We start from the raw sequence: 15,278 nt of genomic DNA, 5'->3' as shown, positions 1-15,278 counted from the left end.
TGGAAACTGTGTGTAAATATTTATCACATCCAGATGTTTGCACTGACACAGTGAGCAGATCCAAACCATCTGCTGCTGTAAGGTACACTCATCAGGAAACCAGACCTCGGGTCCACTCAGAGCCTGTGTCTGTGACCTTTAGCGCGTCTGTAGAGTTCACAGTGATTCTGACTCCTCGCTGCTTTACAAGACGCAGCTTTTATCTGACTAATGATGACAAATCCATCAACACAAAACTTTCTCTTTACTGCAGTGGGCTAAATGTCCACTGAAAGGGCAAAGTCACTCGCTGATACTTTTAACTCTGTGAAAGAGCGCTGGCTCATTCAGGGTAAGGTGTGGCGCGGTGTGGCTCAGCTGCAGGGCAGGGGTGGAGCAGTGGGTAGGGTGTGATGTCAGGGAGGCGGACTCGCACGCGTGGCCCCATTATCTATTCATGTGTCGCCTGATAAAGATGTCGCTGCGACCTGAGGAGAGGGTGTGGTGTGTGTGCTACAGAAGCAGGGCAGGTGGAAAGCCAGCCAATGAAAAACGTGCTGTTGTCGGCTCATTCACCGCCACAAAGTACTTTTAGCAACTTTAAGAGTCTAAATACTTCTTTAAGCACTTTTTGAAACAGACCAACACAAACTAGCCATCCATCAGTAATGGTGATAGGCTCACTCATACTTCACAGGAAGTGACCTCATCTTGGCGCTCTACCGTTTGTGGCATCCTGCAGAAGTCTTGGACCAACATGTTTGTTTTGATATAAAAGGAGTCTAAGAATTTCTGTGTGATCTCAGTCTGAACAGGTGAAAGTAGTTATTCCTGACAGGTTTGCACATTTACCTGAGTGTGTAACAAAACACTCTCTTCAGTCAGCATCACCTTTAGTCCCCACTGCTAGGAGCACCTGGACAGCTGGACACAGGTAGAGTTGGCCCATGTTGTCTCCTTCCTGTCATTAAAGGTCTCTCAGAGACAACAATTTACACCTTTTATGACAATAAAGCTTCAGTTAAACAGTCACACTGCATCTGTTAGTGCCAGAGCTCTGCCCAGACAATAACAGTCCTTCCAAGGAACTCTTTGCCCCTCCCACTTTGCTGATGTAATGTGATGACTCAGGAGTGTTCCTCATCTTAAAGTGGAGCGCAAAAGTATAAAAGAGGTCATAGCGTGCAGGGTCACTCATTCGATCACTTCACACCGTGACAGCAAGGAGACGACAACATGGACGGTCTGCAGGTGAGTGCTGGGCAGGTGACGATGGCAGGAAGCCTGAATAAGTCTGAGAGCAGAAGAAAGCGCACACAAGGACAAGCATGTACAGCTTTAAGAGAGGAGTGCCAGCTCACTGAAGATACATGAAGTCAGAGGAGGAGGAAGGTGAAGGGTTAAAGGAGTCCTGAGATGAAGACTTTTCTCTGATTTTACGACTGACTGCAGATTTAAACACGTTTAATGCAGTTCAGACTTCTTCACTCTCTGGAAGTCCATGACAGGAGGTGCCTGGTCTGTGGTTTTTGCTCTGCGCTGGTCTGATATGGTCTGTGAGTATTTGTGACTCCTCAGATCAGATCAGCTTGTTCTGGCTCGTTTTTTGCTGATACGTGCAGAGGGGTGGAGCCTCATTCTCAGGAATCCACATTTGTTGAACTTTGTTTCTGTCTCCTAGCAACAGGGTTTGAACTGATTGTTTACAGATTAAGATTAGGTGAACATGTGTCTAAAGTTGGATCGCTGAATCTGGTTTCTGTCCAGGTGTGTTTGTTACCTTACAGGACAGAGCAGATTGGGCTAATAGAAAGGACTTTAGCTTCAGGTATACTCAGGGTATAGCTTCAGTATAGCTCAGGCAGGTGCGCTATAGTTATGCCCTTCTTACCTGACACTTTGTTGTCCAACTGTCTATGTGTCTTATCCCAGGTGAGCATTGCATGTCTGCTGGTGAAGATGACCTTTGTACAAGGGGTTGCAGGGAGCTGTCCCACCTGTGCACGAGGTAAGGAGTCCTAATGTGTGTTCTCCTGCAGCTGAAGCTTTGACTCAAACAGATCTACCTGTGCACACCTGCGCATGTCTCTTAGCTCATGTGTGTGTCTCTCAGGTTTCTTCCTAGTGAAGAACTGCTCCAAGACTGTAGGGATCGGGTGCAAAGACTGTACTGATTGCTCGGGTAAGAACACTTTCAGTAAAAGGGCTGGACTTACCTATTTGCAATCAGTCACTGCTTGATTTGTCCTCCTATGTGTCCTCCAGCTTTACATCGGGACACTCTATCTGAGTGCACGCAGTGGACTGATGCTGTGTGCGGGAACCAAACTGTGACCACGGTGACAGTCACCACGGTGACCACTGCTGGACCTCCTGGTAGGCTCACCTGTTCATCCTTCTTCTTCACACGGCTTGAGAGGAACCTGAAGTTCTTATCACTGTCCTTTTTCTCGTCCACAGTCTTCCCTGGTGAAATGTGGATCATCCTAAGTGTGATGTAAGGATAACTCTCCTGTAATTATTAAGTGGCCTCTAATCACTTTTTAATCAATCAGTCAACACTCTGTGATGAGCTGTTCATCTGTTATTGATTCCTTTCTTCATCTGATCCTTTTAACCTACTAGTGCTCAGTGTTTTCTCTTCCTGTTTGTGTTTTTGTATTAAACGGATGAAGGCTTCTGATTGGATGTTTAGCTGGACTTAGTTTTATCTGCATTACAATTGGTTCTTTTTTGAAGGGGTGGAGCTAACTGTGTTTCTATATCTGCAGATCAGTGTCTGTGTTCCTGGTTCTGGTGCTCGCTCTGGTTCTCTCAATGCTATCCCAGCGGTACAAGCAAAAGAAAGGTAACAATCTCCACAATCTCCACCCCCTCAAACATCCACCTGCCCCTCAGGTAACAGGCCCTCTGACCATGTGACTCACCTGCTTGTTTCTTCTGCAGCTTTGTACCTGCCCTGAATGAAAGCAAGTCATTCTGAATGCCTCTCAGCACCAACGTCTTAGGGACAAGCCACTGTCCATGATGGCCAAAGCAGCAGATCCAGCTCTCAGAAACCAGAAACGTGGAGTCCAGGTCCAGGGCAGGTTTAGAGTCCAGGTCCTGGGTGGATTAAAGACCAGGTCCAGGCCGGGCTCATGAGTCCAGGTCCAGGTCGAGCTCATCATTCCAGGTCCTGAGTGGATCAGAGTCCAGGTCCTGGGTGGGATTAAAGTCCAGGTCCTGTCCGGGGTCAGAGTCCACCTGTAGACTGGTTTGATCCACCCATTATACTTCACATCCAGGCCACCCTATAAGAATACAAATGTAGACCAGGTGTAGACTAGGTGTAGTTCAGGTGTGAAGTAAGGTTAGATTCCAGGTGTAAGACAGGTGTAGACTAGTTGTAGCCAGATGTGGCGTAACTGTAGACTAGACGTAGTCCAAGTCCTAGGAAGAATTTAATTTCAGGTGAAGTCTGGGTCCACTTCATTAACACGTAGCCCAGGTGTAGCTCAGATGTAGCTCACACATAGACCAGGTGCAGCTCAGGTGTAGAGAAAGTGTAGCTCGGGTGTAGCTCACACATAGACCAGGTGTAGCTCAGGTGTAGAGAAAGTGCAGCTCGGATGTAGCTCACACATAGACCAGGTGTAGCTCAGGTGTAGAGAAAGTGTAGCTCGGGTGTAGCTCACACATAGACCAGGTGTAGCTCAGGTGTAGAGAAAGTGTAGCTCGGGTGTAGCTCACACATAGACCAGGTGTAGCTCAGGTGTAGAGAAAGTGTAGCTCGGGTGTAGCTCACACATAGACCAGGTGTAGCTCAGGTGTAGAGAAAGTGTAGCTCGGGTGTAGCTCACACATAGACCAGGTGTAGCTCAGGTGTAGAGAAAGTGCAGCTCGGGTGTAGCTCACACATAGACCAGGTGTAGCTCAGGTGTAGAGAAAGTGCAGCTCGGATGTAGCTCACACGTAGACCAGGTGTAGCTCAGGTGTAGAGAAAGTGCAGCTCGGGTGTAGCTCACACATAGACCAGGTGTAGCTTGGGTCTATAAAATAAGTCTGTAATTTGTCACAGCTCACCCAGAACCCCCCCACCCCCACCCCAGCATCCTCCCGATCAGCTGTTTCATTTCCTATATGTCCCATAATGCAACTTTACCTCTGCAGAGGCGACAAGCTGAGAGTAACGTGTGTAAAATCAGTGGAATGACCTTTAACCCTTTCACTGTGAGTGTGAGATGTCTGGATGAGCTATTTCAGTCAGTAGTGATGCTTATTTATTGATTCTGGATCAATAAATCTGATCACCTCTGTAAACTGAACGTGTTGTAAACATAAATCTCTTTTAAATGTTGAAGTCATTATGTACTTGTGTGCTCCTGTTTATTCAGAAATCTGTGACAGTTTTATACTTTAAACTTTCTTTGGTACTTCAGGTGTGTATTAGATAATCTGCTGTATGAACAGAGTGTGTGTTTGTATCACATAATAAACTCTAAACTAAAAACATAATGACTCTCGCCATGGATTCATCTGTTTTATTGTAAGCTAGGAGGTTGTAATGTCAGGCTCACAGAAGAAGATTTACTGTTTCCAGGATTAATTTACTCCCACAGATGTAATATTATCTACAGCTACTCTTAGTACCATTGATGTTAAGTTAGACTCTTTTTCTCCAATTGATCTTTCTGAGTTAACTTCAATAATTACTTCCTCCAAACCATCAACGTGTCTTTTAGACCCCATTCCTACAAAACTGCTCAAAGAAGTCCTGCCATTAATTAATTCTTCGATCTTAAATATGATCAACCTATCTCTAATGATCGGCTATGTACCACAGGCCTTCAAGCTGGCTGTAGTTAAACCTTTACTCAAAAAGCCATCTCTAGACCCAGCAGTCTTAGCTAATTATAGGCCAATCTCCAACCTTCCTTTCATATCAAACATCCTTGAAAGAGTAGTTGTCAAACAGCTAACAGATCATCTGCAGAGGAATGGTTTATTTGAAGAGTTTCAGTCAGGTTTCAGAGCTCAGCACAGCACAGAAACAGCTTTAGTGAAGGTTACAAATGATCTTCTTATGGCCTCTGACAGTGGACTCATCTCTGTGCTTGTCCTGCTAGACCTCAGTGCAGCGTTCGATACTGTTGATCATAATATCCTATTAGAGCGATTAGAACATGCTGTAGGTATTACAGGTACTGCGCTGCAGTGGTTTGTATCATATCTATCTAATAGACTCCAGTTTGTGCATGTAAATGGAGAGTCCTCTTCACACACTGAGGTTAATTATGGAGTTCCACAGGGTTCAGTGCTAGGACCAATTCTGTTTACATTATACATGCTTCCCTTAGGCAGTATCATTAGAAGACATAGCATACATTTTCACTGCTATGCTGATGACACCCAGCTCTATCTGTCCATGAAGCCAGATAACACACACCAATGAGTTAAACTGCAGGAATGTCTTAAAGACATAAAGACCTGGATGGCCGCTAACTTTCTGCTTCTTCATTCTCAGCAACCATCTTTTATGAACTCTCTTAACAAGGTCAAGCAGAAAAATCAAGATGATTGAAGGTTTTTTATGATGAGGTGATAGCTTATCAGTTATCATCTCCTCGATTGATCATCTTAAAACTAATAAATCTCCTGGAACTGATGGTTAGCAACCTTTCTCTGAAGAGCTAGCTCCATTACTGCTAGACGTTATATTAGAGAGGATTGGAAAAGGCTCTTTATCTCCTGCACTAACAGAAGACATAATCCCCACACCTAATGTGGTTATTGATAACTGGAGACCTAATTGAATGCAGACGACAACATTTTTGCCTCAACACTGGCTTTTCTGGAGCCGATCATTGATGAAACCCAATCTGGTTTCATGAAAAACTCACTGTAATCAACATTTCTATGCCCTGGTGATAACCTAATCCTTTGCCTGGACTTTTAGAAGGTCTTTGATATGTTAGAACTTTATATTTCAAAGCATTGAAAATGTTGGCTCTGGTGACTTCTTCTGTCAAGCTGTTAAAACATTGCATTTTACAGGCTCCATAAGATTAAGACGGTGAACATCCCCATGATTCAAGCTGAGTCGGGGGAGGAGATCAAGACTTCCACTGCTTTAATAAAGACAATGGATTTAAAACAACATCCACTCCATCCATTCTCTTATCTTCATCAGGGTTGGAGGGGGGCTATCCCAGGTGTGATAGGGCGAGAGGTGAGGTAGACCATGGACAGCTCACCAGCCTATCACAGGACAAACAGTGAGACAGACAACCATCTGCATGGCAATGTTCCCTCTAAGCTGCGCACTGCCGGCACGGTCTCTGCACACAGAAAATCTGCGTCGCGCACAAAAAAAAAAAATCTAACCTGAATTGAAATTAAAGTAAATACCTTAACTATTCAGTTTTGCAGTGTTAGTCAGTGACTGGCTGCTCCCGTGTGGGATCAGAACGATGCCACCTTATCCCACAGTCCAGACATGGCATTTAGTCGTTTAGGAAGGGGGGAAGTTTTAGGAGTGACGGCGTGTTTTGAGATGTGAGAGACTTGAGACGTTTAGCGCAAATCTTGTGTAGTTAGTGTGTAGTTAGAGTGTAGTTAGTGTGTAGTTAGTGTGTAGTTAGTGTGTAGTTAGTGTCTAGTCAGTAGTTTTGTTGTGTGTGTCAGAACAATGAGGCGACTGCTGAGTGTTACAGGTGTTACAGCAGTGACACATCTGCTGCTGTCAGGCCTGCAGGTATCAGGCTGTTGTTCTCCTTCATCTCATAGTGGACACAAATTATTTTTTGGAGCGGCACAAATAATTTGTGTGGCATCAGATTTGATGCAGAACAGCTGATTGTTCTGTAAATAGTTTGAAATGTTTATTTAAAAAACACCTTGGCTGCATTTTTAGGTAAACAGCTGCAAAACACTTTGTTGTTTGCAAAACTCAGTTACTTTTTTGAAGAAGTAACTATATAATTAACTGCCCAACATTGGTCATTATTTACTGTATGTTGCAGACAGAGTTACAGACTCTCTCCCAGACCACAGACTCAGAATACAAGTCAGAGCTTTATTAAGAAAATATATATTTTTTTTTTTACTTCCAATAGTGTTAACATGCTACAGGTCATGGACAAGATTTTATTTTTCGTTGTAAGTGGGCTAAAGCACTTAATTAAAAGTAGTGTAACGTGAATGCTGTAATTTGATTACTTTAATAAACATGTAACTTGGATGGATTGGATGCTGGCGTGACCACAGTGCACACGTCTGCTGTTGCTCACAGTGGTCCAAGGGCCGCTCAGGGAGTTTGTGTGTTCGCGCAGACACGTGAAACATTACAGGGAACACTGCTCACGGGTAATATAAACCAACTAACCAAGCCCACTAACTGTGGGAGAAAACCAGAGTAGCCACTGCAAACGCAGCCGGACTGTGGGTCTGAACCAGGACCTTCTTGCTGTGGGGCAGCAGTGCTAACCACAGCACCACCGAGCTGTCGACCCAGACTTTAAGAAAGTAGGAAAAGTATGATTACAGCTCGGTACTGCTTCTTCTTTGTGTTGACAGGTTGAACACAGCAACCACCAGCAGCATGCACGTGGTGTGTGCGGGTGTCTGCCTCTCACAGTGATTCTCCTCGCGTGTGATCTTGTAACATCGGGAGTCCAAACACTAAGACACTAACTGATACGATCACCATAGAAACGTGAAATCACTTAGTTCACGTTCCATGTTAGACTGTTGTAAGCGTCACACCCTCCAGTTTCAGTTTACTGAGCGAATTGATAAACATCTGTAACCACCAACAACTCTCAGTAAAGACTAATAACGAAACGAAGCAGCAGCAGGAGGCGTTGTTGTGGCAACCAAACAAATAGCGTTACCGTGGTAACAGCAACGTCACTCGGAGAGTTTCTGCTGACGTGCGCGTCATCAGCCCTGTGCGCAGAGGTGAGAGGTCACGTGTCTGACTCACCCGGATGAACCTCGTTGATCACCGATGTCAGAGACTTATTATTAGGACTTAAAGTATTCACTAATAAGAACATGACGATAGGTAACACCGCAATAAAGGACAAACAATTTAATAATAAGTTCATCTCTAATACCTCTAATACTACAATGTACCTGCCTTCACATCTAAGGATGTTCTTTACTTTATGGACAATCTGGATTCTGACATCTCAGATGTTGTCATTTTGTAATAGTGCTACATAAGTTTTTATTCATTTATGTAAGTGGAAGAATGCGTCTCCTATGTTTACCGTCTTCTTGAATTACTTTTGTTAATATTTTAAGTCACTTAAGCTTATTCCAAATATGAACCAAAAAACTGCTGTACTATAAATACTTGCTATTCTAATTTTCCTGCCTGTGTCAAAAGTAGTGATGGGACGTTCTGTATCGAGGCTTCGAAGCGTGTGTCAAGTAATGGAGGGGGCGTTTCCGCGAAGCGCGTATCGAGGCATGCTTCATTTATGGGAGGAGCTGAAAATGATGACGTCCGAAGCCTCGCTGCCCGGCTGTACCACGTGACTGGTTCAGGAAGCGGTTCGAACTTTGCCGCGAGCTATGACAGCGGTATAAACCCCTCAGACTTCATTCAAAATGTGGGCGTTTGATGGAGAGTTAGAGACAGTTTAGAAAAAAAAGAAATCTCCTACGACCTGCCACAGTGGACAAACTGTTGTTTTTAAATAAAAACCAATGATGTGTCCCCTAAACACTAATCACTGTCCTTGCCTCAATGTTACAAAAGCACAACCACTGTCCACACCTCACCTCACAGTAAATGATCATTTCCATCTTAGGCATTTCCAAATAATCATGTTCCATACTGCCACTATAAATATACACAGTATACTGCCATGACTACAATATACATGTTTTACACACTCCTTTTGTTGTTGACATTTACAGGCTGTGTGCAAAATGCCACACTCTTCAAATTCATGCCAGCTATTATTTTTACGTCCAGTAGGTGTCCTACTAGAGCAAATGGAGCTTCATGAAGCTTCGCGTTGGGGTGAACCAATTGGATGAAAAGCTTCAGTGCTTCATGAGGCTTCATCTGCCCTTCACTAGTCAAAAGGTCTATGTTCCTTATTTCTTTACCCTAGAAACTTTTATTTTCTCCCTGTAAAGTTATAAAAAAGAAAAAGACTTATTATTAGGGCGTTTCATGTTTTAAATAAACTTTATTTAAAGTTTTTGAGCGTCCCCTGGCGTGCACGCGCCTCCGCACATGCTCGTTCTCGCCGTGTGTCGTCACGTGCTGCGATTGGCTAAAAGGACACCACCCAGTGTACAGCACGCATGCGCAGTGTAGCAGGATAGGAGCAGAGTTTTGAGTTCAGTGGCGCTTACTGCTTGCAGCAACAGCACGCGTACGGCTGACACACGCACACCTCCACAGACACCGGGAGCACGCACAGCTGCAGACCCGGCCGAGGAGCTCCACAGTCGGCATGAGGATCGAGTTCGCCCCGCTGAACGTCCCGCTGCGGAGGAGGCTGCAGACCGCCGCCGTCGTGCAGTGGATCTTCTCCTTCCTGGCGCTAGGTACAGTCACGTGACCTGCCGAGACACACGTAGAGACAGTGATTGATCAGTGTGATCAGGGTCGTTGATTAATTAGCACAGCGTGCAGTAGTATTGATCTGCAGTCACTCTCAGGCGAGTCCTCAGCAGCCTGTAGGTGGACCCTGCTGTGCTCCGCAGGTGTTTGCGTTTGGCTTCACTGTCCAATCAGAGGCACATCACAGGAAAACTGAAGGATTTCACAGCTTCAGGTGTTAAAAAGGATCCTCCCACTTCTACCTGTTCATTTGTATTCGGATGTTTTATGTGATGTTTGAGTTTATCTGATGTTACACACTCATTTTTATTTTCACCTGGTAAAAGGTTTAAAGAGGCGGAGCTTAGACACACACACCTGTTAGGTGTAGATCAGCCTGGTCACTCAGAGAGCACCTGAACGCCTCAGCTCACCTGTCTGCCTCACCTGTCTCCCAGCTCAGTGCTGTTTGGCGGCCTTCGTCCTCCTCGCCCTCTCTGATTGGTGGATGGTGGCTCTGCTCTACGCTGGCTGGCTGTGGCTGGACTGGGACACACCCACCAATGGGGGTCGAAGGTCACAGTGGATGAGGAGGTGGAGTGTGTGGGAGCACTTCAGAGACTACTTCCCGCTGACGGTGAGCGATCCCTGAATATTGGTTACTGATCATTCATCAATCACTACTGATCAGCGATCGATCAGCGCTGCTGTTCGCTGATTGATTACCGATCAGTGATCGATCAATCGGTGATCGATCACTGATCGGTGATTGATCACTGCTGGTTTGTCTGCAGCTGCTGAAGACGGTCGACCTGGACCCGAAGAAGAACTACATCTTTGGATTCCACCCACATGGTAACAAACACACCTGTACACCTGCCCTTTTTAGTCCCGCCCCCTGGTGTGTGTCTCCATGCATGTGCCTGTCCTCAGGTGTGCTGGTGGCGGGGGCGTTTGGGAACTTCTGCACGGAGGCGACGGGTTTCTCTCACCTGTTTCCTGGACTCAAGCCTCACCTGCTGATGCTGCCGTTCTGGTTCCGAGTGCCGTTCTTCAGAGAATACATCATGTGTGGAGGTAAGGACCTGTGAGCTCAACTGTGCTGGTCATGTGACAGCGGTCTGTGTGCTGATTGGAGGACAGTCATGCTCTGTTAATGACGCTCCTTTAAACTCTACGCTCCTTGGACTCTTTGTCGCTGTGACCTCCTCCAGCTGTTGTAATCCAGCTGTGCTTTCATCACAGCGTCTCCATCGGGCTTCAGTTGCTCCATCAGCCCTTTGGACTCTGGGCTACAGGTCAGCAGGGAGGAGGCTGACACAGGCTCTCTGATTGGCTGCCTGACCACACGCAGGGTCACATGGGTCGATGTGTCCCAGCTATCGAGCACCTGGTCGTGTGACTCCGGCTCGGCTCCTGCTGCCCCCTCGGTGCGTGCACCTGTGTCACCTCGGGTCAGACTCACCTGAGGGAGGAAGCGGGGTCATGTGACACCTGGTGGTCTAATGAGAAACTGCAGGATGGAGATTTAGAACATCGTCGTGAGGGTGTGACGAGCGCAGTGTTGATGGAGTGATGGGTGGAGCTGGTGTGTCAGGGTCTCACCTGTGAACCTGTGTATTCTCTGGACCGAAGGTTGATTCCATCTGGATCAGTAAGAGCTGCAGCAGGGATTCAGTCAGTGTTTTTATCTCTAAGTAAACTGTTTCTGTTGTTTGATATCTGGTTGTACTTTTTTCTTCTTGTAAGAAACAAACATCTGCCTTTAGTCTGACAGGGCGGGTGATGGTTTTGGTCCTTTTCAGCCGACACCCGTACCAGCCCGAGGTCAGTGTTAGCGATGACGGGCCGATGGGGACTCCAGGCCTCGAGGGCCGGGGTCCTGCAGGTTTTAGATGTGTCCTTGATCCAACACAGCTAGGGCTGCTCGATTATGGCAAAAATGATCATCACGATTGTTTTCACTGAAACTGAGATCTCGATTATGTGACGATATTTATTTAACAATAACAATGTGTTGAATAATGACTTTAAAGTTTGTCAAAAAATAATATAAAATAGTGCAAATACTGATAACAGTGCAAATGTTTGCAATATAAAAATGAATGAAAAATGTAAACATCTGTGTTTAGTGAACTTTGCAGTGTTGCTCTGTGGTGCAGCTACACTGTAGCAAAGTTTACACACTGTGTCTACTTGATCCACGTCTGACTGAACCCATAATGTTTCCACACCACTGAAGGTTTTTACCTCTTTTCAACCAACGGCAGTCACTCTCCTCTCCAAATAACTTCTGCTCAGCTTTCCGAGCTTCCCTCGGGTCCTCTTAATCAGCGGTCCCCAACCCCCGGGCCTCGGACCGGTCCGTAAGTCGTTTGGTTCCGGGCCGCGAGAGTTGAGGCTCAGGTGTGAAATGTATGGTTTTTATCGATTTTCAGCGTTATTTTGTTATCGTTTTTATCGTTAACTCTGTTTTCCTGGGTCTTTTCAAGTGTGTTATGAATAAATCTTTTATTCGGTACTAGTTTTATTTTGTTGTATTTATCTGCAACACCTTAAAGGCCGGTCCATGAAAATATTATCGGGCATAAACCGGTCCGTGGCGCAAAAAAGGTTGGAGACCGCTGCTCTTAATTGTTGTGACACGTGTTCGAAATGCAGAGAGGTGCGCTCGATTTGCCACACGGAGCAGCGCGAGAGTAAAGCGGGAGGGAGGGGCTATTGGCTCAGTCATTTTTAATGATCGTTGAAAATTCGATTAATTGAGCAGCCCTAAACACGGCTGATTTAAAGGCTAAATGACTTCAACACGTACTGAAGCTCTCCAGAGGCTGGGAATGAACTACTCATGCCAGTCAGGTGTGGAGACCCACCGGCCCTCGAAGCCTGGAGTTCCCCAGCCCTGTCCTGGACGATGAACGTGGTGAAAGTCGATCTGATTGTCAGGTGGAAGATTTTTGGCGGAGCGCTTTAACGGTGGTGTGGGGGGAGTGGTCTGAGCTCAGTTTCATCAGTCTGTAGGTCGCTGGTGTCTACATGGCCTCTATGCCTTGTGGTAACCATGGTAACAGGTGAGGGGAGGAGTCACTTGTCACCCGTGTCTCTGTCAGGTCTGGTGTCCAGCTCCAAGTCCAGTCTCTCGTACCTGGTGAGCCGTCCCGAAGGAGGGAACGTGGCCGTCGTCGCAGTGGGTGGAGCTTCCGAGGCTTTGGACGCTCGGCCCGGAGCTCTCACCTTACAGGTACGTGTAGTCCTGCTGTGACCGTGACTCGCAGCTCCGCCCCATCGCGGTTACATCACTGATGTAGAAAGAGGAAGCTGTGTGGAAACACACCGCACTCAGTGACATCATCGGGTTATTAGCACAGTGAAACATGAGGTCAGAGGTCACAGGCTGGACTAACCACATTTTAAATTTTAAATTCTGCTTTTCCTCACCGAGCGCCGTCTCCGTCTGTTTTTCAGGTTCAAAACAGGAAGGGCTTCATCAAACTGGCTCTGAAACATGGGTGGGTGGAGCCTGTAAAGAGGGCGGGGCCGAGAGGGCCAGGACTATCACCTGACTGACTGTGTTTGTCTGTGTGCAGAGCTCAGCTGGTTCCCGTCTTCTCCTTTGGAGAGAACGAGCTGTTTGATCAGATCGAGAACCCGACCGGCTCCCCTCTGAGGAGGCTGCAGGTCAGAGGTCACACCCCACATCACCGTAGACGCTTCAGGGTAACCTGCTCGATAAAGGAAGCACAGGGGGCCCTCACAACCTTCTACAATCATTTACCACAGCTCTGATTGACCCTATAGCAGCCTCTCAGCGGCCACAAAGCTGATACACTGAACATAATCTATTCATCGCTGCACTTTTACAGCTGCTTGAAATGACTGTGTGGCTATTATGGGATACCAGTGTGTTATCCTGTGTCTACAGAACCGACTGCAGAGCATCATGGGAATAGCCATGCCTTTGTTTCATGCCCGAGGAGTTTTCCAGTACAGCTTCGGCCTGATACCCTACAGGAAGCCCATACGCACCATCGGTACGAGCACACAGCTTCAACCCGACCCTGACTCAGTGTTTATCCCAGCTTAATATAATGCTAACCTGATGCTGTTGCACTGTCGTTCCTCTAATATAGACTCAGAGCTAGCCTAATGGTAACTCCATCTGTATCCCGTGTTGACTCAATGCTAACTTGATGCTATTGCACCGTCCTGCGCCTGGCGCGTCCTGCCATTGTTGCACACTTGTCCTTTATGTCGTCCTGTGTTGATTGTGTTGAACACTGTGTCGTTTCACTGTGTACTGTATGGTTAAAAGGACCATCAAGCCTCTTCACTTGACTTGCTGACCTTTATGGTGTTCATCTAATGCTAAACCACAGCTAACCAAGTGTACACCACACTGAGCACTAGGAGGGGGTTGTGTTGGTCTGCTTTAGTCCCTTTGAGTCCGTATCAGCTCCCGTTCCTATCTCAGTTTTTAAACACCCTCTACCCTTTATCTCTGGCCCAGTGTCAGCCTGTGTCAGCCCCGTTGGCTGCTTGTTGGGTTTATCTAGGCACAAAGCTGCTGGAACACAAGCCCAAACTGCACAACCAAACCGACAAGACGGAGCTCTTTGCCCTTGTTAGCGAGGGACGTCAGCCCAGGCCTTCACCTGTCCTAATTGAATATGCAATTACAAATACTTGTGGCATTGTTAAGCAGGTATACCTGAACAACATCAGTGTCTGCAGTCTGTGTGCGTGGGTGCAGCTGTTCCATAGATAGACATGCAACCTTTCAATGCACTTAAACTGTGTCTGCAGGACAGCAGAGTAGGCGTCTCACTAAATGATCAGAACAGGAGGTTGCAATAGGTCATGTGTCAGATGAGCATCTAAAGGTCAGGACAGTTTCTAAAGCTCTGATGGAAATGATAACGTCGAGGCTGCTTCCTCGTCTCGTGGTACACAAGTGCACACAGAATCTCATCAGACCTAACAAGGATCTGATTGTTATCAGCATACGAGTGATGTATGTTTCTAAGCATAAAGAACGATATAAAAAATCAATTCCAACACTGCTGTCAGCCTCATGCCTCTCTCTGCCTCTGCCCTCAGTGGGGAAGCCCATCCCAGTGGTCCAGACTCCGAGTCCCAGCAGCGAGGACATCGAGAGTCTTCATAAAGTCTACCTGCAGAATCTCGCTGAGCTCTTCGAGCAACACAAACGCAGCTACGGCCTTGCTGACGACCAGCACCTCGCCTTCATCTGATGGAGCGCGTGAACATTGAACCATGAACTACATTCATGTAAACACCTGACCTGTGTGTGACTTGCATGTGATTTCACTATGAGTTGGATCTGCTTGCAGAGCCTGTTGACTTAAATTGGAAATTCCAAAGCTGCTATCAGGAAGCACTGATTACAATAGCAAAAGCTAACAGTGCTGGGAGGAGCCATGCATTTAAATAGGAGCTAACACACAGTGGGAAGCATTCAGGTCATAAGGAAACACTTGCAGGAATCTGCCTGTAATGGGCTTTGCTAACGTTAATGCTAATGGAGCTTTCATGGTACGTTTAAGGGTGTCATAAAGACTACTCTCGTGGGTTTATGTGCAATAAATCATGTAATAGGATCACAGGTAAATGGACTGGTTCTTATTTTGTGCTTTCCTGCTTCGAGCACTCCTAGCGATTTACACAATTCACCCACAGTCATACTCCGATGGATGCGTCAGAGAGCAACATGAGGTTACTGTCTTACTCGAGG

General features: G+C 46.4%; 2 protein-coding genes across 2 annotated transcripts; both read left to right on the top strand.

The window, feature by feature from the left end:
- The first annotated feature begins 1,120 nt into the window (after window positions 1-1,120).
- On the top strand, window positions 1,121-4,476 carry LOC112432076 (uncharacterized). Its single transcript, XM_076879286.1, has 7 exons — window positions 1,121-1,230; window positions 1,912-1,987; window positions 2,093-2,161; window positions 2,245-2,355; window positions 2,440-2,476; window positions 2,751-2,827; window positions 2,926-4,476. Exons 1-7 carry the CDS (start codon window positions 1,216-1,218, stop codon window positions 2,940-2,942), a joined length of 402 nt encoding a protein of 133 aa, XP_076735401.1. The 5' UTR covers window positions 1,121-1,215; the 3' UTR covers window positions 2,943-4,476.
- A 4,798-nt stretch (window positions 4,477-9,274) lies between these two features.
- On the top strand, window positions 9,275-15,149 carry mogat3a (monoacylglycerol O-acyltransferase 3a). Its single transcript, XM_024800655.2, has 9 exons — window positions 9,275-9,531; window positions 9,985-10,163; window positions 10,321-10,381; window positions 10,460-10,603; window positions 12,637-12,767; window positions 12,992-13,035; window positions 13,114-13,204; window positions 13,449-13,557; window positions 14,624-15,149. Exons 1-9 carry the CDS (start codon window positions 9,438-9,440, stop codon window positions 14,776-14,778), a joined length of 1,008 nt encoding a protein of 335 aa, XP_024656423.1. The 5' UTR covers window positions 9,275-9,437; the 3' UTR covers window positions 14,779-15,149.
- The last annotated feature ends 129 nt before the right edge of the window (window positions 15,150-15,278 follow it).

This window comes from Maylandia zebra, linkage group LG3, assembly GCF_041146795.1.
Source record: "Maylandia zebra isolate NMK-2024a linkage group LG3, Mzebra_GT3a, whole genome shotgun sequence".
In the NCBI taxonomy this organism is placed as follows: domain Eukaryota; kingdom Metazoa; phylum Chordata; class Actinopteri; order Cichliformes; family Cichlidae; genus Maylandia; species Maylandia zebra.
The sequence above is the reverse complement of the archived record's forward strand: the minus strand, read 5'-3'. Positions and strand labels throughout refer to the sequence as shown.

Coding starts and splice junctions, on each gene's coding strand:
- mogat3a (XM_024800655.2), top strand. CDS start 9,438: ATGAGGATCGAGTTCGCCCCGCTGAACGTCCCGCTGCGGAGGAGGCTG. Junction 12,768..12,991: donor CCGGAGCTCTCACCTTACAG/GTACGTGTAGTC, acceptor TCTGTTTTTCAG/GTTCAAAACAGGAAGGGCTT. Junction 13,036..13,113: donor AAACTGGCTCTGAAACATGG/GTGGGTGGAGCC, acceptor GTCTGTGTGCAG/AGCTCAGCTGGTTCCCGTCT.
- LOC112432076 (XM_076879286.1), top strand. Junction 1,988..2,092: donor CTGTCCCACCTGTGCACGAG/GTAAGGAGTCCT, acceptor TGTGTCTCTCAG/GTTTCTTCCTAGTGAAGAAC. Junction 2,356..2,439: donor GACCACTGCTGGACCTCCTG/GTAGGCTCACCT, acceptor TCTCGTCCACAG/TCTTCCCTGGTGAAATGTGG.